Genomic DNA, 21,035 nt, shown 5'->3' with positions numbered 1-21,035 from the left:
AACCTGGCTCCCGCATCACGCGTAGCTTTGCCTTAAGAAATACAGTGCCCTGTCCTCTAGAACAAGGACATCCTCAACACAAATAACATGCCATCAGATAAAAGAAAGATCGAGTGAATATTCCCAACCTCAGGTATAAGCAGCTCCTACCGCAGTTCTCATCGAGCATAATGGTCGTCTACTGTCCTGCTCTGCAGACTGCAGCTGTACATCTAGGAAACAGTTAACCGGCGTGGAGCACACCGACGTCAAACCTGACACGGCAACGAGCGCGTTAGGGCTCTGCAGGGACTGCTGTGGAGAAGTGGCCCGCTGTGCTCAGGAGAGCTCTCCCAGGCCCTCGGTCGTGGATCCCTGTTTCCGTAATGCAATTCCCCGGGCGAGGGGAATACCGGTGTGCGGCTGGGGATCCGCGTGCGGAGCTCAGTGATTCATCCCGGCTTGTAAAAACAGGAGACGTGGAAGTCTCTTTGTTTCGCTGGCTGCTGCATAAGCGAACAAGCCTCTCTTTGTGCAGCGCTCGGCTATTTTAAAGCATATTAAACAAAGGAAGTTACAGCAAAAGCAAGTGAAAGACTAAACAGCTCGGCACCACTTAAGGGAAACATCACGTACAAAGAGGAGAAGACTTGGGGCTGACGGCCTGGCAGAAGAGAGGCGAGCGAGCGCGGAGGCTGTGCAGCCCGGCACATACGCTGCTGGCACCTGGCCCCGCGCCGCGCTCGACCTCCACCGCGGACCTCAGGAGTTTACATTAGTGTCCAGATGTTTATTTAAGCCACTGTCTCCTGAAAGCTAGGTGCGGCCTTGCTCCTCTTTTCTGACCGAAATGCCCTTTGAAATACACACAAAATGAAATCAGTCATGTTTATCTTAGTGGCTTCTGGCTCACGTGCAACCGAGATAGGAGTGTGGAGCCCCGTCGCGCTGCTGCCCTGAGCCGCTGGCTGAAAATGGCCTTGGGTGGCAAGGCTGGAGTTGCGTTATTCAGTACTTGGGAGTAACGGAGACGTCTTTAAGAGTTGAAATAAGACAGTTTAAGGATTTACTCTGCAGTGTTTGTAGCTGCACGGGTAGCACTGGAGAGCAACGGTCCGTGGAGAGAAGTGGGTACGGAAAGCTGCAAGAGCACAAGGCAGGCACCCTGACGACAACAGCTCTGTCTACTCAAAATTAAAATATCTCCACAGACTGCAAATTATGTTATCTGTCCATTCACTCAAGCGACTGCAAAAAGCTCTAAATAAGACTGGTCCTATTTAAGGAGACAGCAAGGTGCTGCTTTGTGCTTAGGTCCATTCAGATATTGCCATTTTACATTTGATCCGGGCTGTATCCTGCACGGACAGGCAGGTAGCTCTTGAGAAATAATACATTTTCTCCATCCCTCATTTCTGTATTATGGCCCCATGAAAACTTGGAGCTGGCAAGATCAGCATTGCAGCTGGAAAAAAATATGTGCCCCTTTTTATGATTGGGAGGATGCACTGAGCACATCCTCCCCCAAATCCCAAATGCTATATTAGGTAATAGAGCTGAGGGGGTCCTGCGCTTCCGTCTGCAGGAGAAGCAAGGCTGCGGACAGCTGCCTAATGCCAAACGCAACATTACAGGGTGGCCACCAAGAGAGAAAATACCCCTTCTTTATCAGCAGGCCCATGACTCACAAATCCTTCTGAGACACAGCAGTAGCCTTAACTGGAAGCTGAACAGGGTGATAAATGCAGAAAAAAAAAATATATATACGTTACAATAATGTAAATATGTGTGGTCTGCTTCTACAGGCAGCACAAAGTGCCTACAGAACTTCACAGGCAATTTTTTTTCATTGCAAAGCTGCAGTGCCATACTCTGCTCACAGCAAAAGATTAGTCTATTGTTAGGAAAATAAATTCCTTTCATGTTGGTGCATTCTCTGCAAACAGGTAGTTTTCCAGGTAGTTTTTTTCACTAATTTAGAAAGTTACGGGCACTGTGCATAGTAAGTTGTTCTTTAGCAGAAGCTTGCAGCTGGAGCAATATAAGGGGCTCAGGCCGGTTTGTGGATCAGGCACGGCTCTGGAAATGCATCAGGACCCACGGACACCAACGACAGCACACCCGGGGAACAGAATTCCCCTCTTTGCCAGTTTTATGTCGACCCCCCGCTCACAGGACTGCAGGGTCCCACTGTGCGAGCAGCACTGCTCTCTTGGCTCACATTGATGTCGGTGCAATCAGGCTCGTTAGCTCACAGTAAGATTAGTTACTCATTTCCTCACTTCTCCTGTAATTAACTCACATCTTTAAAAAGTATACGCACATGTTTTAACTGACGTTTTCCGAAAACCATCAGCTTATAGCCAGGATGCCGTCCTGCATGGCGTTTCCCCCCAGCGATCCCTTTTTGGTGCAGGACTTCTGAGAATCGCCCTGCGAACACGTATGCCGAGATCCTCCCTCTCTGCCTGCTGTTGTTGCAACTCTGGGTTTTCTAAACTACGTCTGTCAGGAAGGAGACAGGAAATTCGAGTCACACTTGCAACAGCTGTGCCATGCCTACTATCAGTCTCAAATGACGTAGTTTGGCTTGGGTGGCGCGGGGCCAGGAACTCGGCGAGAGCGGAGGTCAGGAAGATAGGTCACTGTTTATACTGCTCTTGCACTTGGGAGCATGCTGAGTCTATTTGCTTTCTTCCTATCTATACTGTTTCTCTTTCCGTTTTTCTTTAATAATGTGGAGCCCAAGCATCCTGTTTTCAAAACATCTGACTGTTTTGCTATTTACCGGTGACAAATTTAAATGCCTTTGACTGAAGCAGGCTGTTGAGTGGGATCCTTGGTGAAGGGAAAAAGCTGCCCAATTAAGGACCGTTGCAGCCTCCTCCTGAAGATGCACGTTTTCGACCCAACGGCTTCTCTAACTGTAAGATCGCTCTGCAGATTGTATGTCTGCTACCAAAACCCAAAAGCCACAATCCCCCAAACTGACATGGGTCGATATTTACCACTGATGAGGAAAGGAAACTGAGGTGTGAGGCCATTTTATGCTTTTCTTTCACAGATGCAAACGATACTGGAAGTTCACCAAAAAGTGCAGACGTTTCAGAAACTGCTTATGAAAGAACAAAGTTTCGCGAACTTTTTGCTCGACCCAGCTGTAAGCCATTTGCATACAGAGGGATCATAACTTTAAATTACTATAATAGGCAATTTAGTTAGTCTTTCACCTTTACGAGTCCAGATTTGGCACCCAGTGAAAATAATCTCAAAATGAAGGGCATCAACGTCCACACTGGAGGTGCAGCTTTCTTTGCAGCCTAAACCCTTCTCAACTTTCACCCTGGCTTGCCTCAACACAAACTCAAAAAAAAAATAATATTCCTTTCTTGAAAGCTTGGTCTATAAAACTTTTATTGCTTCCTTTGCCCCTGCACGTCGTGGTAATCACTAACAGAGGAGGAAGCTGAAATAACATGGGATTTCTTTGCTCAACTTTTTCCATAAAATCAGTTTATGATTCAGCATTTCTGATTTCATTTATTTTCAATTAGGAACAAAAAATAATAACATCGGGTTCGTGCAGTGCAACTCAGAACTGTGTTTAACCATGGCAACTGTTCAAAAGCACGGATGCAGCGGACGGAGCGAGCCGGTCTGTGGGACTGTATGACCTGCTCCATCGGACAACGCAGGGACAAAAACACTGCTTAAAAGCCTGGGTGCGGAAACTGCGCTTGGCAAACGCCAGGGAGGGGAGATGGGGAGCAGCCAGCCTGTCCCGGGGGTGCGAAGGCTCCGCTGGCAGCCGAGCGCTGCCCCGGGCAGCGGCTGGGATCAGAGCCGGGAGGCGGCCCCGGCCCCGGGGGAGGGAGCGCCTCCCATCCTCCGCCTGCCACCCCGGCAAACTCAGGTCTGACTTGGGGAGATGCTGAAGCGAAATTCGTCCTGCGATGCTGTGGCTCGGCAGGATAGAGCTGGGGAGCCCGGCCCCAGCACGGGGCGGGGGGGGATGAAGAACATCAACAGCCAAAAGTTGCACAAAGGCGTTCAGACCTCGCATTTCGCTGGCTTTCCTCTCTGCTGCTTCTCAGGGTACTCCTGGGGCTCTGCTCGCCCTGCTGCTTCTCTGGCTTTTAGCACAGCTTACTTTTCTTGCTTTATTTTAGCACCTGACTCCTCGCAGAAAAAGTCAAAACTCCCCTTTTGCGCGTTAAAAGCTTAAAAAAAAATAATAAAAAAGGTGCCGGGCGGCGGAGAGCGGCTCCTCTCCCAGCTCATTCCCTGTGCACAATCTTTTTGACTTCGCACCCTCATCATGTGCTGGCAAGCGGTGCCGAGCCAGCCCACCACATTAAAAACAAAATTAAACGCTTACCGAAAGACAAAACAGCAATAAAATAACGTACCACAATGTTTAGAGTTTGCCATTATTACGGACAGACAACAATGAAGATAATTGACTTTTGAAGTGATAATTTGTTAAACGCGGGCGTTTTCACAGTGTTTCTGGTAATATCGGTTCCGAAGGGACCGGCGCTAATTGAAACCTCTTTTACTTCTCGTAAGTGAGCCCGGCGGTCAGGACCGCGCTCCCCACGCCGGCCCGCCGCGGCATCGCCAGTTTTTCCTGGCCGTGCCTCTGCGGGGGAAACCCGCACCTCCTTCCCCGGGAGGAACTTGGAGTTGTTCTTCTTTACAGAGCTGCAGACGGACCGGGGATCAGGCTGCCGTGCCCCGCGCCGCTCCGCATCCCCCCTCCGCATCCCCGGCTCGGCATCGCCCCGCCGCATCGCCCCGCTCCGCATCGCCCCGCTCCGCATCCCGCCGCCGCTCGGCTCACCTTGTTAGATGCCATCTCGCTGACGGAGCGGTAGGTCTGAATGGTCTCCAGCTGATCCAGGCACCAGTCGAGCTCCTCCAGCGTCTCCATGGCCAACTTCTGGTAGGGTTCGTCTGCGAAGAGGCAGACGGACATGTAGTCGGGCTGGCGCGGCGGCAGCCTCTCCATGGCGGGGCCGCCCGACCCGCCGCCAGCGCCGCCGGAGGTGCCGCACCGCTCCCTCATCATGCGGCCGCCGCTGCGCTCCCCTCGCCGCCGGCGAGCAAATCCCCGCCCGCCGCTGGCACCCGGCACGGCCCCGGCCCCCGACGCCCGCCCCGGCCCGCCCCGGCCCGCCCCGGCCCCGCAGCCCGCCCTGCCCCCGCGGGACGGGGAACCGGGCGCCCCCCGGGCAGGGCAGGGCAGGGCAGGGCAGGGCCGGGCCGGGCTGGGCTGCGGCTCCGAGGGAGCCGGCACTGCCCGATGTCGTCCCCCCAGAGCTGCTGCGGGGGCCCGGGCCGCCGCCCCCGCTCGGCGCTGCCCGCGCCCGGGATGCTGGTCCTGCGCCAGCTCCGCTCCCCGGCCGGCCGGGCCCCTGCGCCCTGACAGAGCCGGCTCCCCAAAAGCCCCGAGCCCCAAGAGCCCTGCGCCCCAAAAGCCCTACACCCCAACCTGCCTGGTCCTGCTCCCCAACCCTGCCTGGTTCTGCTCCCCAACAGCCCTGTGCCCCAGCCCTGCCTGGTCCTGCCCCCCAAATCCACCAGCCCTGCTCCCCAACAGCCCTGCGCCCCAGCCCCAACAGCCTTAACTCTCCGACCCCACCTGGTCCTGTTCCCCAAACCCAACAGCCCTGCTCCCCAACCTCACCAGCTCTACTCTCCAACCCCACCTGGTCTTGTTCCCCAAGCCCACCAGCCCTGCTCCCTAACCCTGCCTGGCCCTGCTCCCCAGTCCCACCCACGCTGCTCTTCAATCCTACCAGCCTTGCTCCCCAACCCCGCCGGCCCTGCTCCCTGCCAACCCCTGTCTCCCAGCCCCACCCGGTCCCACTCCCCAGTCCCACCTGCGCTGCTCTCCAGTCCCACCAGCCCCCACAGCCCCGCGCCCCAACCCTGCCTGGTCCTGCTCCCCACCAGCCCTGCTCTCCAGCCCCACCAGCCCTGCTCCCCCATCCCACCTGGTCCTGCTTCCTAACCCAGCCAGCCCCTGCTCCTTGCCAGACCCTGCCCCCCAACCCCCCCAGCCCTGCTCCCCAACCCAGCCGTCCCTGCTCCCTGTTGGTTCTGGCTCCCCAACTCTGCTGGCCTTGTTCCCTACCAGCCTTGTCCATCAACTCCACCAGCCCCACACCCTGCTGGTCCCACTCCCCAGTGCCATCCTGTGCTCCCCAGCAGGCCCTGCACCCCAAGCCTTGCCAGCCCTACTCCCCAACCCCGTCGCCCCCTGCTCCCACCGAGCTCTGCTCCTTGACCCTGCCAGAAGGACAATGTGCTCCCGAGCGGCTCTCAGCGCAAAAGTTGAGGTTTACATAAGCGGATACAGTGAATCATAAAATCTCCCCATGAATGTAACTGCTTCACATAATACCAGTGACATCTGCTTACCCCATAAATCTGTCAAAGTTAATGGATTCAGCATTTCTAATGGCACTGGCTGAGCAGGTAAGAGTGACATCAGAGGTCAGGATTGCTATGAGATACACTCAGCAAAGTATCTGCCATTCAGAGCATATGCTGTATGCACATATGCCCCATACATGTGTGTGCCACTGCCCTCCCCATCGAAGGCTGGCTGGGACTGCACAGGGTGCGCTCCCCGCAGGGCTGCCACCCTCTGCGCCCCCCATGTCCCCAGGGAAGGGACTGCACCTCGGGACGGTGTCTGCCTTCGTAAGGATAGGTCCTCTTAATTCACCATACCCATAACGCAATTAACTTCATTAACAATTATTGTATAGAGACCGTATGTTCAACGTTTGAAGTTACATGGCAGAAAATAAATGATGCCAAAGAGTAATTCAGCAATGAACTTGCAGGGTGCGCCTGGCACAGGCACATTTTAAAGATTCAGTAAATTTGAGTCTTCGTGGCATTGAAAGTTCATGTTTTTTCTGTGTTCACAGAGCTCCAAACATGGCAAGTAATCTCATTCTTGCATACTTCTGTGATACATATATCAAAAAGCAGGTGGAAATAGCCAAAACACACAGAACTTGGGCGTATTTTCCTTTCTAACATGCATATTCTCTATCAACTACTTTATCATGTAAATTAGTTGACCTGGAAGGGCTCAAATTCCTTGTAATAGAAAATGTTTGCATTGATAAAACTCACACAAGCTAAATCATGATTTTAGGAATAGGAAAAAAATCATCTCCTCAGACAAACTAAAGCAGAGCTGACCAAATGTTTAAATAACGAACTGCACTGTTATTGTAACCCGTTCCCGTGCTCTCAGACTCCTCGGTGAGCAGGACCACGGCCCACAGCCACGGCGCCAGCTGCGAGTGCATTCCTGTAGCAGGAGAAGGAATCGGCTCCCTGTGGCACTGGACCCTAATATAAGTCATTTGGGGATTCCCAGCCTTGCCCAGGGCCGGGGCTGCAGGACCTGCTGCCCCCCTCGCTACACGTCAAGTCTTCACCTCCCCATCAGGGCAATGCAAGATCGAGAGCAGAAATCTTTCTCTAGGTGACCCTGCTCTGGCAGGGGGCTGGACTAGACGATCTCCAGAGGTCCCTTCCAACCCTGTGATTCTATGATCTGCACTTGATATTGAATGATGTATTTTCCCCAGAGATGAGAAAAGGTCCAGGCTATTCCCTTACTTTGTCATCTGAGTTTTAAGTAATAAAAGAAAAAAAAAAAAACAAAACCGAAAGAAAAATACTACATATTAAGGAGAACAATGCAAATTAGAAAACTTCAGGGCTTAGATATAGAGTAAGAGGGGTTTGGTACCAGCCTACTAACAGCACTAAATTCTTTAAAATTTTATTTTTATTTCTTAGAAGGTGAGATAAAAATACAATGAGTATTTTATGCATTCTAAATGTTTTTTAGAATTTTTAGCAGAGTATATCTGGAGAGTTGTGCAAAATGATTCTTCCTTCCCACTGGTTTCTTCCATGCTGCCTTTCTGCTTCATTTCAGAGAGGGCACCTGAAGGAAGGCTGTGAACAGTGGGGATCCCTTCCGGCTGAAGCCTGGTTTACTCATGTAAAAATATGTGCATCCTCACTTACTTTGGCCTTTTCAACAAAAACATTTAGAGGACAATAGATTAACGATCTAAATGCAGACGTTTTGAAAACTGCCACTTAAAGTATCTCTAGTTATTTCAATGGTACAGATACAATAAAGTGATAGTAAACAGTTCTTGCTAAATATCATTTTAAGGACAAAAAAGGTGAGTTCTGCTTCTGTTCAAAAGCCGTTTAGTGCCCAGTCTAGAAGAAGTGTATTTCCACATAAAAGCACTGTTAACGTTTCTTTCAGAACTTACTTCTTCCGACACCAAGCCTGCACATTTCCTCTGGCCTGCCCACAGCTCTATCTGGGTCTTCAGAGTCAGGGAGAGATACACCACCTGCATCCTTGGGCAGCTCTTCTTAAATTCTTACGTGTCTTTTGGTCTTGACTAATGTAAATTTGTTTTCACTCCTGCGAAATGTGGCTCTGGTGGTGTGCCTCCCTCCAGGTGTCTGCGCGTCTTTCAGCTTCTCCACCCTCCCTGCCCTCCTTCCGCAGTCATTTCTGAACCTGCTGCTGAGTTTTAGCTCAATGTGCTCACACAGTAAGTACGTCAAAGATACCACATTCCTACGAGTTTCGAGAAATTAGACAGTCAAGTAGAAGAAAAGACACTATCCTCCTCGACAGATGACAGCCCAAGCTCAACCCTTCTTAGAAACGCGGTAACCTAAGCCACTTTCTAAGTGATCCAGTCTGAGACCAATCAACCCGGAAACCACAATTCAGATCAAACCATCCCTCCTTGGGTACGTGCAACTCTGCTAACTCCCAGTTTGTTAACTTGTTGTGACTATTTACAAATAAATTGTGAAAGCACTAAATTTGCACCAGGTGTTTTCGAAAAACAGCATGTAAAATTAAAATACATACTCCAAGTCCCTAAGGAAATGTTGCAAGATTCACAGCTGTCCAAAAACAATAGGCAGATTTAAAGCTGATTAGAAGTTGCTCTTCTACGAATGTAATAACTTTCTGTGGGAGTGATGTTAAAAGGGAATAACAGATTTTCTAACTTTCTTAATAGTCATTATTCGTGGATATATACCACATTAATTACATCCGAATATTTTAAAATTAACAGTATGTTTTGATACTGATACTTTATAGCAGAACCCAACACAGACCCTCCGAGACAGCGCTGCCTGTCTGCTTCTGCAGAGGTGGCCGTGTGGGGCACAGGAGGGGACTGGAAGCGATGGCGGGGTTAAAATGCAAGCGTGAGAACAGAGGAACCCTACAAAAGCAGGGGGAGAAGAAAAAGAAGTGTCTGAGGAGAAAGATGAAGTGCATCGGGATTTTCTCGCTGAGTGGTGTCCAGTGTCACTACCAGGATCCAAATAAACAGTAAACAGAAGTTTAGATGCTACATGACACGTTCTTTCCCTGAAGCCACGCTGAGTGTCCCACTGACATCAGGACTGCAACAACCTCTGCCAGAAACATTCGTAAACCTTCCCAGCTCACAGACTTCGATAATCTTCCTGGTACAGCTGATGCACATGGTCACTTACGGAAGCAGTCCTACGATTTCTGGATACGGTCTCCTGGAATACTATATGACGCGGCCTCAACTGTATCATGTTTCAGTTTATATTTGGGTGTTGCATAACCAAGCCCTTACCCGTAAAATTATAACTGGCATTTCCGTCATTTTTTCTAGTGCCCTACGTGAAATAATTTCTGAGACAGAACAAAGAACTAATTAATGAAAGAAGTTTCAGTTTTCAAATATTATACAGTATTTGTGCATGACTTTTGATGCTGGTGGCAATTTAGCAGGAACGGAGGTGAGGTTTCGTCACAAGACCTGATCTGCTGCCAGTCCACCAGAAAACAGACTGGCTGAGACTTCAGAAGCAGCTCACCGTTTAATATTTTTCCATTGGCACTTGGAATGCTCTAGCGTATTTAAATGTGCCAGTATTTTGGAACAACTGCATTTTTGGTATTTTTTGCCATCTATTTCTTTTTTATCTCTATAAGGTGATGGAACACAGAATCATAGAATGATAGACTCTATCACCAGAGAAGTGACTTAGCAGCCCATTTTTAGAAGCTTCTTCCCATTTACTGACTTGGGCCATATATATTAGCTGAGAGCTGCTAATGAATATGGACTTGAGGCTTTTTTTCTTCTTGAATACTTGAAAAGTGAAAGATCATAGAACCATAGAACGGTTAGGGTTGGAATGGACCTTAAAGATCCGTTCCACCCCCTGCCCTGGGCAGGGACACCTCCCACCAGCCCAAGTAGCTCCAAGCCCCGGCCAACCTGGCCTTGAACCCCTCCAGGGATGGGGCAGCCACAGCTTCTCTGGGCAACCTGGGCCAGGGGCTCACCACCCTCACAGCCAACAATTTCTTCCTGATACCTAATCTAAATCTCCCCTCTTGCAGTTTTAAACCATTCCCCCTCATCTCTCCCTGCTCCAGAGTCCCTCCCCAGCTTTCCTGGAGCCCCTTTAGGGCCTGGCAGGGGCTGGAAGGTCTCCCCGGAGCCTTCTCTTCTCCAGGCTGAACCCCCCCAGCTCTCTCAGCCTGTCCTCCCAGCAGAGGGGCTCCAGCCCTCCCAGCATCTCCGGGGCCTCCTCTGGACCTGTTCCAAAAGGTCCATGGATTTTGGAGATCATCCTCCTTTCTGGGAGTGGTTCAGCATAAGGGCACATATGCACTTCATCAGAAGGCCTATGATGTGTGGCAGATGAAAAGAGGGCTTAATATGATGAACTCTTGCCCGACGCTCCCCCACCAACCCTGCCTATACCACGCTTCCCCGCAGTACAGAGCTACAGCCCCTCGCCGCTGGCCGGGATATCTCTGAGCACGAGGCCAATGTTATCTGCCGCTGCAGCCACGCTGTCTGGTTCCTCTCAAAACCCACAAACTCGCTGTCCCCATCCTGTTATCCGAATGCGCTGAGCCCCAGCAGGCAGCAAGGCGGAATGGTGGGGCAGAGACCCTGGTCCCCATGGTGCAGGAGTGAATGGGAGCTTTGCCCTCGGCTGAGACGGGAGATGAACAAAGTTAGGAAACATTTTGAAACTAGATCCAAATGCCAGAATTGCAAGTGAGGTTTTCTCTCTCCTGATTCCCTCACGATTCTCTCTCACCACCCTAGTCCCCCTTAAATAATTACATTAAGACATAGCTTGTCTTCCTTCTGGCAGAAAGTGTAAAAGCGAAGAAGTTTTAAGAGTGGCCAAAATACCAGATCCCAAACAGGTCGGTTTAAAAAAAGGAGTTGCAGTTCTCCTCTTTGCTCAGTAGAATATCGCAGGTGCCAAATAACTAAGTTTTCCATGATCTAGCAGGCTAATATTACCAACTGGTTTCTATCTTGTGAACAGATTCTCCAATTTGGAAGGCGAGAAACGCTGAATACAAATATTTGCGGACACCTTTACAAACTCATCTCTCCTCAACTCTTAAAGATCAAATTATGGACTGACTGTACTGGTAAAAGATTTAATTTCTAATTCTGGGAAGAAAATAAATAGTTACTTCTAATGGATTGTAACTTCGCTCGTAAACCTTAGGCATGTAGAGTTTAAGACTCAAAAAACCCCCTAATAGTCTCTATCAAAAAGGGCTGCCGAAAAATTCTAAGAGAAACTTTTACAATGAAGGTTAAAAAGCAAGGCGTCGCAGCTTACAGTACTCTTCCCGACTCTAACACAGTATATCCTATTCCACATGCAACGCCACTTGTTTACAGTGCCAGTAAGACATCTTCTGGGTTATTTACTTTTAATTGCATCCTGGCTGCAATAAATTGCAGCTATTTATAATTATAAACTTCTTCAACATTTGAGGCCGTCCCTCCCGCAAGCGCTCTGCTCTCAGCTCCAGCCTGCCTTTGTAGCAGCAATTCATCTGAGACTCGAGGGACAGCCACTGAGGTCACCAAAGTGCCCCTTTTCCGGTGATTCCAGTTGATTTAATAAAAAATATTATCACTCTATCTTAACCTTACCTCAACAACAATTTAGACTCAGGATCAAATCTGTTAATTTAAAAGTAAAATTAATATAAGCAGTTGCTCGCTTTTGCCTTGGAAAGGCTTTAATGCTGGATCTGTTCCCAAATCCACTATGTACAACGTGGCAGTAGGCAGGCAGTGAAATGTTCCCCGAATGTTTAACAAACTGATACAATTCAATGAAACCTGAAGCAGACAAACACTCATAAGAAACAAAAGATTAAAATATAAGTATTGCAGAAGAAAATGCTTCCTAACTCCCACTAGTGCTGGGGAAACAAACGGTCAATAATGAGCAGATTTGGTGAACTGAGCTCCACCGTGGCTCGTAGGTGAGCTGGGGCTTTTGGAGTCCTCATGTCCTTCTATGGGAACATGTAAATGTTTATCCTGGTGCATGAAACCGCTTGCAGGCACTGAAAACTCTGCTTTAGGAAATGTTTGAAAGCACGCTCCCAGGCTCCTAAATTGAAAATAACATTAAGGGTGCAATTTTAAAATCTACAGCATTCTCAGTGTGAATCCATAGGACACAACCCCTGTCCCAGAGGTTTTAGGCACACTTGAATATTTTTGCTTATTTACAGAAATTTAAAATAATTTACAAAGTAAAAAAAAAATAAATTAAAGCACATTCAGATATGGACATGTCTTAAAAATCATAACAATACCCATTATGAGTCTTCAATGCTTAGAATTCATCAGAGGGCTTGAAGACAACTCATTTTTAATTATATAGCCTACTATATTTATTATAGATTATCATAATTGTTGTCATTATTATAGATGACAAAAAAGATTAAGACAACAAGGGAGATCCTCTAGTTAATCATGTGAATGACAGATTAATATTATTTTGTGAGCAGTATAGATATCATTAATGTTTACTGAAGGCTTCATTTCTCAGTCCTTGACTACTAATGACTAAGAGCTTATATCTAAGCAAGCTGGCAGCAGCCCTCTCTGTGGGATCCTCACATTCCATCCGACCCACAAAAGACTGATCCACCAGCTGAACTCAGACCCGCTTCATTTTAAGTCCTGATGCAGGTTAGAGGAGAGAAAAAGAAAGGAGAAAGAAGGAGAAGAAGGAGAAGGAGAAGGAGAAGGAGGAGAAGGAGAAGGAGAAGGAGAAGGAGAAGGAGAAGGAGAAGGAGAAGGAGAAGGAGGAGGAGGAGGAGGAGGAGGAGGAGGAGGAGGAGAAGGAGGAGGGCAAAAAAGGAAGAGTGGCCCCTGTGATTTAACAAGGTATTCATGTGGTCATGGCTTAGATAAGTCACCTAGATGCAGATCACTAAAGGTGCACCCTGTAGTTCCCTTCCAAAAGAACATGGCTATTTTAACTTCAGAAAGCAAGATTCGTTATATGCCCTGCAATAATTGCTAGCCAGTGTCTAGCATCACTCTAAAACCTGGGAGCATGGAGCACGTTCAGTCAAACAGGTTTATCAACAAATGACATGCCAAAACTTGATAGAATAGGGACTTGTGCAGGCTGTCAGCCATTTACCCTTTGCCTTCCCTAATGTATCTGTGGTTGCTTACAGATTGTGCGGACATGTTTACATATTTATCCTTGACAATGCCGAGTGAATAACTGACACCAAATAATTTATTTGTTTAATGTATCCTGTTAGTGTATTCATGACTACCCACAAGCAGAGAGCTATTTCCTTGAATTAAGCCATTGTTCTAACAGATCCAACAAATATATTTGAGAAAATTGTTCTGTAGATGGGTTTGAAAAGACACAGGAAACAAAATCAAAGGCACGGAGCACAACTGCAGTGTCTCATTTAAAATCTGCAATGAAAATGTCCAAGTCTGATAACACCATCTTACAAACCACAAGCACTGAAAAAACCCTGTATCCTGTAATTACAGATTTCTTTTATAGATGCCCTATATGTTTTCCAATATTCAGGGAGTCTATGGACCACATTTCCAACTTTTTTTTCAAGCACAAAAGCTAGACATGTACCTAAAAGAAGGTATGATTCAAAAGCAAGATGCATCCAGCAAAACTACCCAACACCACACGTGCCGGCAACGCTGCCAGCGCAGGAACATGTTCCCTCTTGTAGGTCTATGGACACTTGCGCACTCCCATTCCGCTGGACCGCGGGGCTGGAATTACAGAGTAATCTAAAATCATGGGAACAACAGAGTATTGAGATGCACTTCCCTCCCCCCCCCCCAACATTTCATTGTATGCAACGAAAGTAATTATATCTTTTGCAAAGATAAATGCAGATGTGCTAAGAAAGGCACAAAGCCCCAGCACCTGTGGAACAGGTGAAGCCAGTACGCTCTTGAGCAACTCCCCGAACAAATGGACGATCCTGCCCTTCTCCCCACTCCCGATTGTATTTTTGGGACTCCAGTTCAACCAGTAACTCTAGCTGTCCCCTCTCACATTTCTCACACCTGCAGCTACACTGCAGCCACCCTCCGGCGTGCAAGGGAGGTGGGAGTAACAGCAAAGGGCTCTTCGGTTGCTCCCCGGCACAATGCCACCGCGCTGGGCACCGGGAGAGAGCGGGAGCAGGGCCAGCGGGTGCCGGAGCTCGGCGGGAGACAGGCAGGCTGTAGACGGCGTGGGCACGGGCACTGCATGCAAATGAACGGAGAGCAGCATGTCTCGAAGTAAAGCTTTTAGCAAAAAGCTATTTCAGAAACGTGGACTCTTCTGTTTCCTGGCGCTAATACGCGAGATGTGGTAAGGGAGGCCTGGGTAGCGAAACCCCCGCAAAGAGAAATGATGGGATTAACTGGCAAAGCCACTGCTAGAGGTACGCTGAAGAGGTGGCACTGGAGGAGATCCAGCTGTGGGGGAACGCAGACAAAATCTTAACACAGGCTCAAAAGCAGCAGAAACAATGGAGTCTGTATTCAGAGATGATAGAGGAAGATAGAGGCAAAAAAATGAAGTGAAAGCTTTCTACTGCTAATTGCGAAAAATGCCAGGAAATGAGTGAGATGCTGCTGCCAGGAATAACGCTTGTGATACTGAAATTGTTGATGAAAGTGTTTGACGTGCTACAACCTCAGGCAAAATAAGGCCAAGATTTTGGGCGGCATTTTTCTTTTTGGTGGTGTTTTTTTTTTTTTTTCAAAACAAGGAGCAGAAGAAATGAACTCTTCTGTTACACTGCTGAGGAGTCTGGCATTGTAAGTTCCCTAATTAAAGACAGGTCCTTTCTGGGACACACCATTTCAGCTGCCCAGAAAGGCTGCTGGGAAAAGTCAGCCCCTAGAAAAATGGCTCCAAAATTGCTAAAGACGCCAAGGCAGTGATTAAAACAGCACCCGCCAAGAACATCGGGGACACATCCAGGTTCAAACTGGAAGAATCCAGGGAACACGCAGAGACCCTTCACCAAGCAAAGGCACGGGGACTGCGGAAAGCAACATGAAAGGGAGAAAGAACAACCTCCTGCCTGTAGGGAATGACACAAAACTAAACCGCTTCACATCCCCATGCTGCAGCCGTCCCAAGAAGGAAGAAGCCACAGCTCATTTAACCACCGAAACAGAGGCTTCCAGTGACAGGAGGAATGCCTTCAGCGTGACTCGGCCGACGCCGTGAAGCGCAGGAGATATCTGCTAGTCACTCAACTGCCATAGTAGCAGTGATGTTTCTGAGTCAACAGCCAACGCACTCGCCGCCCGACCACTGAGCCAGCTGCAATGTAATTTGAGCAACGCCGATAAGCAGTAATATTAGCCTGGAGAAATGTCACTGGGGGGGGGGGCGCTCATCTGAGCTATCTTTAGCCACCTAAAAGTTAATCATCTAAGCTCCGCGCACAGTCAGTGGAAAGTGCCCGGGACCTCCAAGGGGTGATCCTGGTCTATTCTCAGCACGACTGCTGCAATGGGCTGAATCACCCTCCGGAGGTGCCTGTTGATCTCCATTATCTACAGAAGGCACCTCTCTACCACAGTCACAGAAACTGGTTGGAAGGGACCTCTGGAGGTTACCTGCTCCAGCCTCCCACCCACAGCAGAACTATCCCCAGCTAATCACCAACACCAGCCTGATGCTCAAGTAGCTGTAGGGCACCGTTAAGACACCCCATACCCTTGCTGTCATCAGCCACCAACTGGACACACAGCCTTCATCACCACCCTTAGAGCCTGGTGGTCCAGCAATACCCAACCCTGTCAACGGCCCGTCTGTCCAGCCAATGCTGTTTCAGCTTCCACATGGGAATGCTGTGGGAAACAGTGCTTATTGCAGCAAGTATACCCATCCAGGGCCCTCCATGTGCCCCCAGCCAGGCCACCCCCCTAGGCCTGGGAGAAGGAGGTCAGGGGTTTTCAAGCACAATTTGCCCTTGGCAAATCTGGGTCTACCATTCCTGATTTACTTTCTTGTCCTTCGCGTGTTTGGAAACAGATTCCAGTGAACACCCTCAGTGACCTCTCCGGTGACCGTGAAAAGTCTGACTAGTCCATAGTTCCCCAGATCCTCTTTGCCTTTCTGAAAGAGGGACCTTTTTCCTGTTGTCACAGACTTTCCCAAACACCACGGTTTTACATGAATGACACACATTGACCTTACAGGCACATCAGCCAGCTCTTCCAGCCTGAATCCTGTCCAACGCTGGGGACTTGAATATATCCACCTCCTCTAGGTTGCCCCTAATACGCTGGTCCTTCATTGCCCTCCATCCCTCTCCTTCCCAAGCAGGATTGGGGGTGCCGGGGCTTAGGCAAAGACTTTGTCCGTGAAGACTGAGACAAAAAAGACCCCGAGTACTTCAGTCTTTCGTGTACCAGTTGTCACTAGGCTGTTTCCCCCATAGATTAACATTTTTTCTGAACTTTCTTTCCCTACTCCATAGCCATGTTGCAGTCCCCTTGCTGGTCACAGCTCCATCAGCCGTTTGTCTGCCCAACTTCATGCCACACACCCAAACAGTGCTTTCACATCCCCCCCTTGTTACCAGTTCTTTTCAGTCTTTGCCTGCTCTCTTTTCGCACTTTGACTCGCTAAGAAGCTCCTTGTTTCACCGAGTTGGCTTCTGCTGAAATTCCTGATCTTCCTGCACAACAGGATGGTTTGCTCCGGAGCTTGCAATACGTTTTCTTCAAAAACCAGCCACAACTTAAGATTGGTCTATAATTTTTAGGTGGCTGAAGTTAGGGGAAATTAATCTTATGACAATGATGGAGTCTTGAGACCAAGCAGTAAATGGAAGCCCTTGGCAGCAAACAGAAGTTTCTGCAGAGCCCTGGTTGCTGGGCAGCCTGTCCCCCCAAGCCTTGCTTTGATCCCAATTCCTGCAACCCTCCCCAAGGTGCAGGAGCAGTCATGGGGGCCCAGACACTGTTTTGAGGCAAAAATGAAACATATCAAGGAAACTCATACCAAGAGGTCAGCCTGGAGCAAGAGCCAAACCCTGATGAAGCCAGTTAAGGCAGAACTGGACAAACCTGCAAAAGTCCTGATTATACCCACCAGTACTGGTATGCAGGCTGGTTGGGGTGGATCACCAGCCAGGTCACGAGAATCAGGTCACCGAGGACCCGCATGGGCTGGCAACTCACTGAACAGACCACTGACTGTTAGCAGTAACTAGGCAATTGCTTACCAATTAGTCCAGAGTAGGGCGATTTGGGTTTATTATCGTGGGAGCTGGAGAAGTCACTCAATCTTGCCCGGCTTTGTGGCAACAACTGCAGGTGCCCACAAGCAGCACTTATCATTAGTCCTCTAATGTCTGTGTTCAGGGTCCCCTGGGTTGGACAACAGGGTACTGAGAGTACCAAGAGCATCACTCCTCCTAGGAGAGGATGATGAAATGGAAGAGGCAACCAACAGCCACGACACCCGCCTGGGATAACGTCAGCAGATCAAGCCTGGGTGTCCTGTCCAGCTGAGCACAAGAAGCTGAAGCTCTGAACTGAAGGAGTCGTCGACTGGGGAGGGGTACAGCTGTAGTTTTTCAGGGACTCCTGACGGGAGAGCCTGTGATATCCCCACAGACACCTTAAAGCCGGACTGAAAAAGAATGAAGAAAATGGGGAAAGGACACTACTCAAGTCTTGCCTTGCAAAGAACTGGATTTAACAAATGTTGCTCAGAGAGGAGGACAAGAGCTTCAGCGGGCATTGCAGCACAGTGCAGAAGACGTTTCATCATGAATCTTCATTCCTGCAGAATAAATAATACTAACATCTCTCTTCAACTGAGACAGAGCATTGGAAACCACTTGAAAAGGACTAGCTAATAAAAAGTCAGGGTCCCGAATTAAACTAAAAAAGTACTCTTGTGTATTTACATGTGTCAGATAACACAAGCACTCTAAAACAGCTGTGTAAACCTCAACTTTCAAAATGCTACAGTATAGAGATTAAAGATCAAGATTGCCAAAGCAAAGTTAACACTGCACCTTTTGCATGACAATGAGGTGCAAAATTGAGGCGTAAACACTAAGAACACCTTAAGGTAGCTAATAGAAGCCTATGAAGCTTCCCAGAGAGGTAAATTCTGATCTGAAGATAAGCCTAAAGGTTTAATCTGAAATGCTAACGAGGGAGGAAAACTGGAGAAGTTCTGAAGAAGGATTTAGATTGTAGATACCATCTCATCATAGGGTGGGATGGAGCGTTTTATCACTAGGCAGTCCCTGTTTCTGCAGTGTCCTTCCCCCCCCCAGCAGCCACACGGAGTGAACAATACAGCGTAGCTGCCACAAATCAGAAGGGTAAGTGACAGTGCTTTTATGGTGCCAAATGGAAGTAACAAAATGCAGGAAGCATCTTGTCAGATGTCACTTAGCAGCGACATCACGGGGGAATCTGGGAACAGGATTTGCCTGCATAGTAGGAATTCCTCAGTCCATGGAGAGGGAGAAGCAGAAATGGCAAGAGGGGCAGAATCTAATCTTGGCCTGTCGAATGAACGGGAAATATTGCTCAGTTCCAACTTTATCTCGGGGAGCAAACACACGGTTTGGCACATTATCGTTTTACTGACCAGGCTTGATTCCTTGTTGCCCTGTAGGATTCCTGCCTTAATCACAAGACAGGAGGAAAAATACGATGCAATAGAGTACCTCTTGTACACAAGGTCTAACAAAACAAGTGCAGAAGACTGACAGTGCACTTAAAGGAGAGAGCTGCAAGCAGAACGGTGAAAATGATTTTTCAGATGGTTCCCAATCCCAACTCCCTGTAAATCATGGGGAGCCCAGACTGTGTTTTTTGTTTCTCTGGTTAAACAAGGAAAGGCTGGATCACAGTAAGATGAAGATTTTATTGTGTGAGTAGCACTGTTTTCTTCCTGAGCACATGGCGTGCATGTGAATGCACTAGTGTGAGAAAGACCCTGAAACATCAGGATATGATTATGAAATGACCTAGCTACCCATTGAGGATTTACTGTGCTGTGCAGTGTATTATCTCATTTGATACATGTGGGCTGGCGCGGAGAAGGCTGGTAAGCTCACACGTGCAGGGAAACCAACTTGGATCCTGGAAGCAACATCGTTGTGCTAACAAGGCACTCCACCTAAACTAATTAGCCCTGCCTTTCAACAGGCTTAATTAGGTGGGGCACCATCCCGTGCTGTTGTGGCTAGACGGCTTCCGGTCCTGGAGCTGGCTCACCCACAGCCAGTCTGAGGACTTTTGCGCTTTGCTACCTGGTGCTGTGTGCCGAGGACGGCTGGGTTGGAGCGGGGGCCCTGGCCCGCGTCAGCCTGCAGCGGAGCCCAGCGGCACTGCCTCTCCTGAGCCCTCCTTCCGCGCGCTGACCTCTGCAAACTGCTTGCCCGCGCCCCTGCCGCTGCACCGAAACTCCTCCTTGAGAAACCATGACTTTCACAACAGGCCTACGACAAGGAAGGAACTACCGAAACAGACCACGGTAATGATTTTAAATCAACAAAGGGAAAAAACACCCCAAAACATGAAAGATACAAGGGACTAACTGTATTCCATTTCACTGTTTCATAAGAGTTCTGCAAACCACAAACTGCATTTGGATCTACCACAGAATTCAGATGGTACTTTCATTCACATACCCATCTGCAGCCATTAAATCAGGTCTTGAACCGGCTTAACCTGGAGATAATAAAACTTATGGTCTAAATATTCTGTCAGAGTGAAAGTCTTTCAACTGTGGTGAAACAAATACTGGAGTAGGAAATGGCAGAGGAACTTCGGGAACAAATCCTTGAAGTACAAAGCACATCTATCTGAAAAGCTCCACTTGCCCACTGGCATTAGACAAAGCTTATTAATAATCTTTAGCTCTTCATGAGGCAGATTGTTCAGAAATTTTAAATGAGGGTCAAGATAAGGCTACCCATGTCACCATAACAATGTAGAACGGGGTATTGGTAAAACATTAGACCCGTTTAAATCAGTTTCCTTGGCTCCTGGAAAGGTTATAATTTAACACAAAATTGTCCTCTATTTCCACTCAATTTCATTTCCTCAAGGTCTTCAATATGAAAGTTAAGAATGTGGCTCCTGGAAGCATCCCAACCACAATTCATAGGAATTCCTTAGGACACAGATCAACCTTCGTGTCCGTATGCCCAGCTCTCAGCCTCGGAAAGACTGGGCATACAGTCATCCATTATGTTTTGAGCCCCCGTGCCAGCCATTTAAATGATATTAATTATAAAATATAATTAAATGGTTTTTTTCATGGCTAAATGTAATTTCTTGAAAGCATTATCCTTTAGGATGGAAGCTTAAAAAACTGATTTAGTTTGGAATTTTAATCTGTTTCCCCACAATAGATATTTTACGTACCCAAAGGGTAATAATGTTGACCTCACCGATTTACCTTATTTGAACTTTCTGCCCTTATTTAGCCTCCCAAAATGAACGAACATGACTGTCATCCTACAGCCGAAACCCAGAGATATTGCTGCTCCGCACTGAGCAGAGCCACTCACATACACAGCACGTTGCAAAAAATGATCTGTTTTGACATATTTGGTTTTCAAGTGATACTCTGAGTAAGCCCTATCAACT

General features: G+C 48.3%; 1 protein-coding gene across 8 annotated transcripts in view; it reads right to left on the bottom strand.

Annotated features, from left to right (window-relative positions):
* The window catches only part of PDE4B (phosphodiesterase 4B), a 219,712-nt gene that overhangs the window by 22,667 nt on the left and 176,010 nt on the right, over positions 1–21,035 (bottom strand). For all 8 annotated transcript variants that reach the window (XM_074598310.1, XM_074598309.1, XM_074598317.1 and 5 more), the window contains one exon: positions 4,823–4,935. In XM_074598310.1, coding sequence (XP_074454411.1) covers positions 4,823–4,935 — 113 coding nt within the window. The remainder of the gene's footprint in view (positions 1–4,822; positions 4,936–21,035) is intronic.

This window comes from Larus michahellis, chromosome 8 (genome assembly GCF_964199755.1).
Source record: "Larus michahellis chromosome 8, bLarMic1.1, whole genome shotgun sequence".
Classification (NCBI taxonomy): Eukaryota; Metazoa; Chordata; class Aves; order Charadriiformes; family Laridae; genus Larus; species Larus michahellis.
Note: the sequence above shows the minus strand (reverse complement) of the source record. Positions and strands in the feature narration are given on the sequence as shown.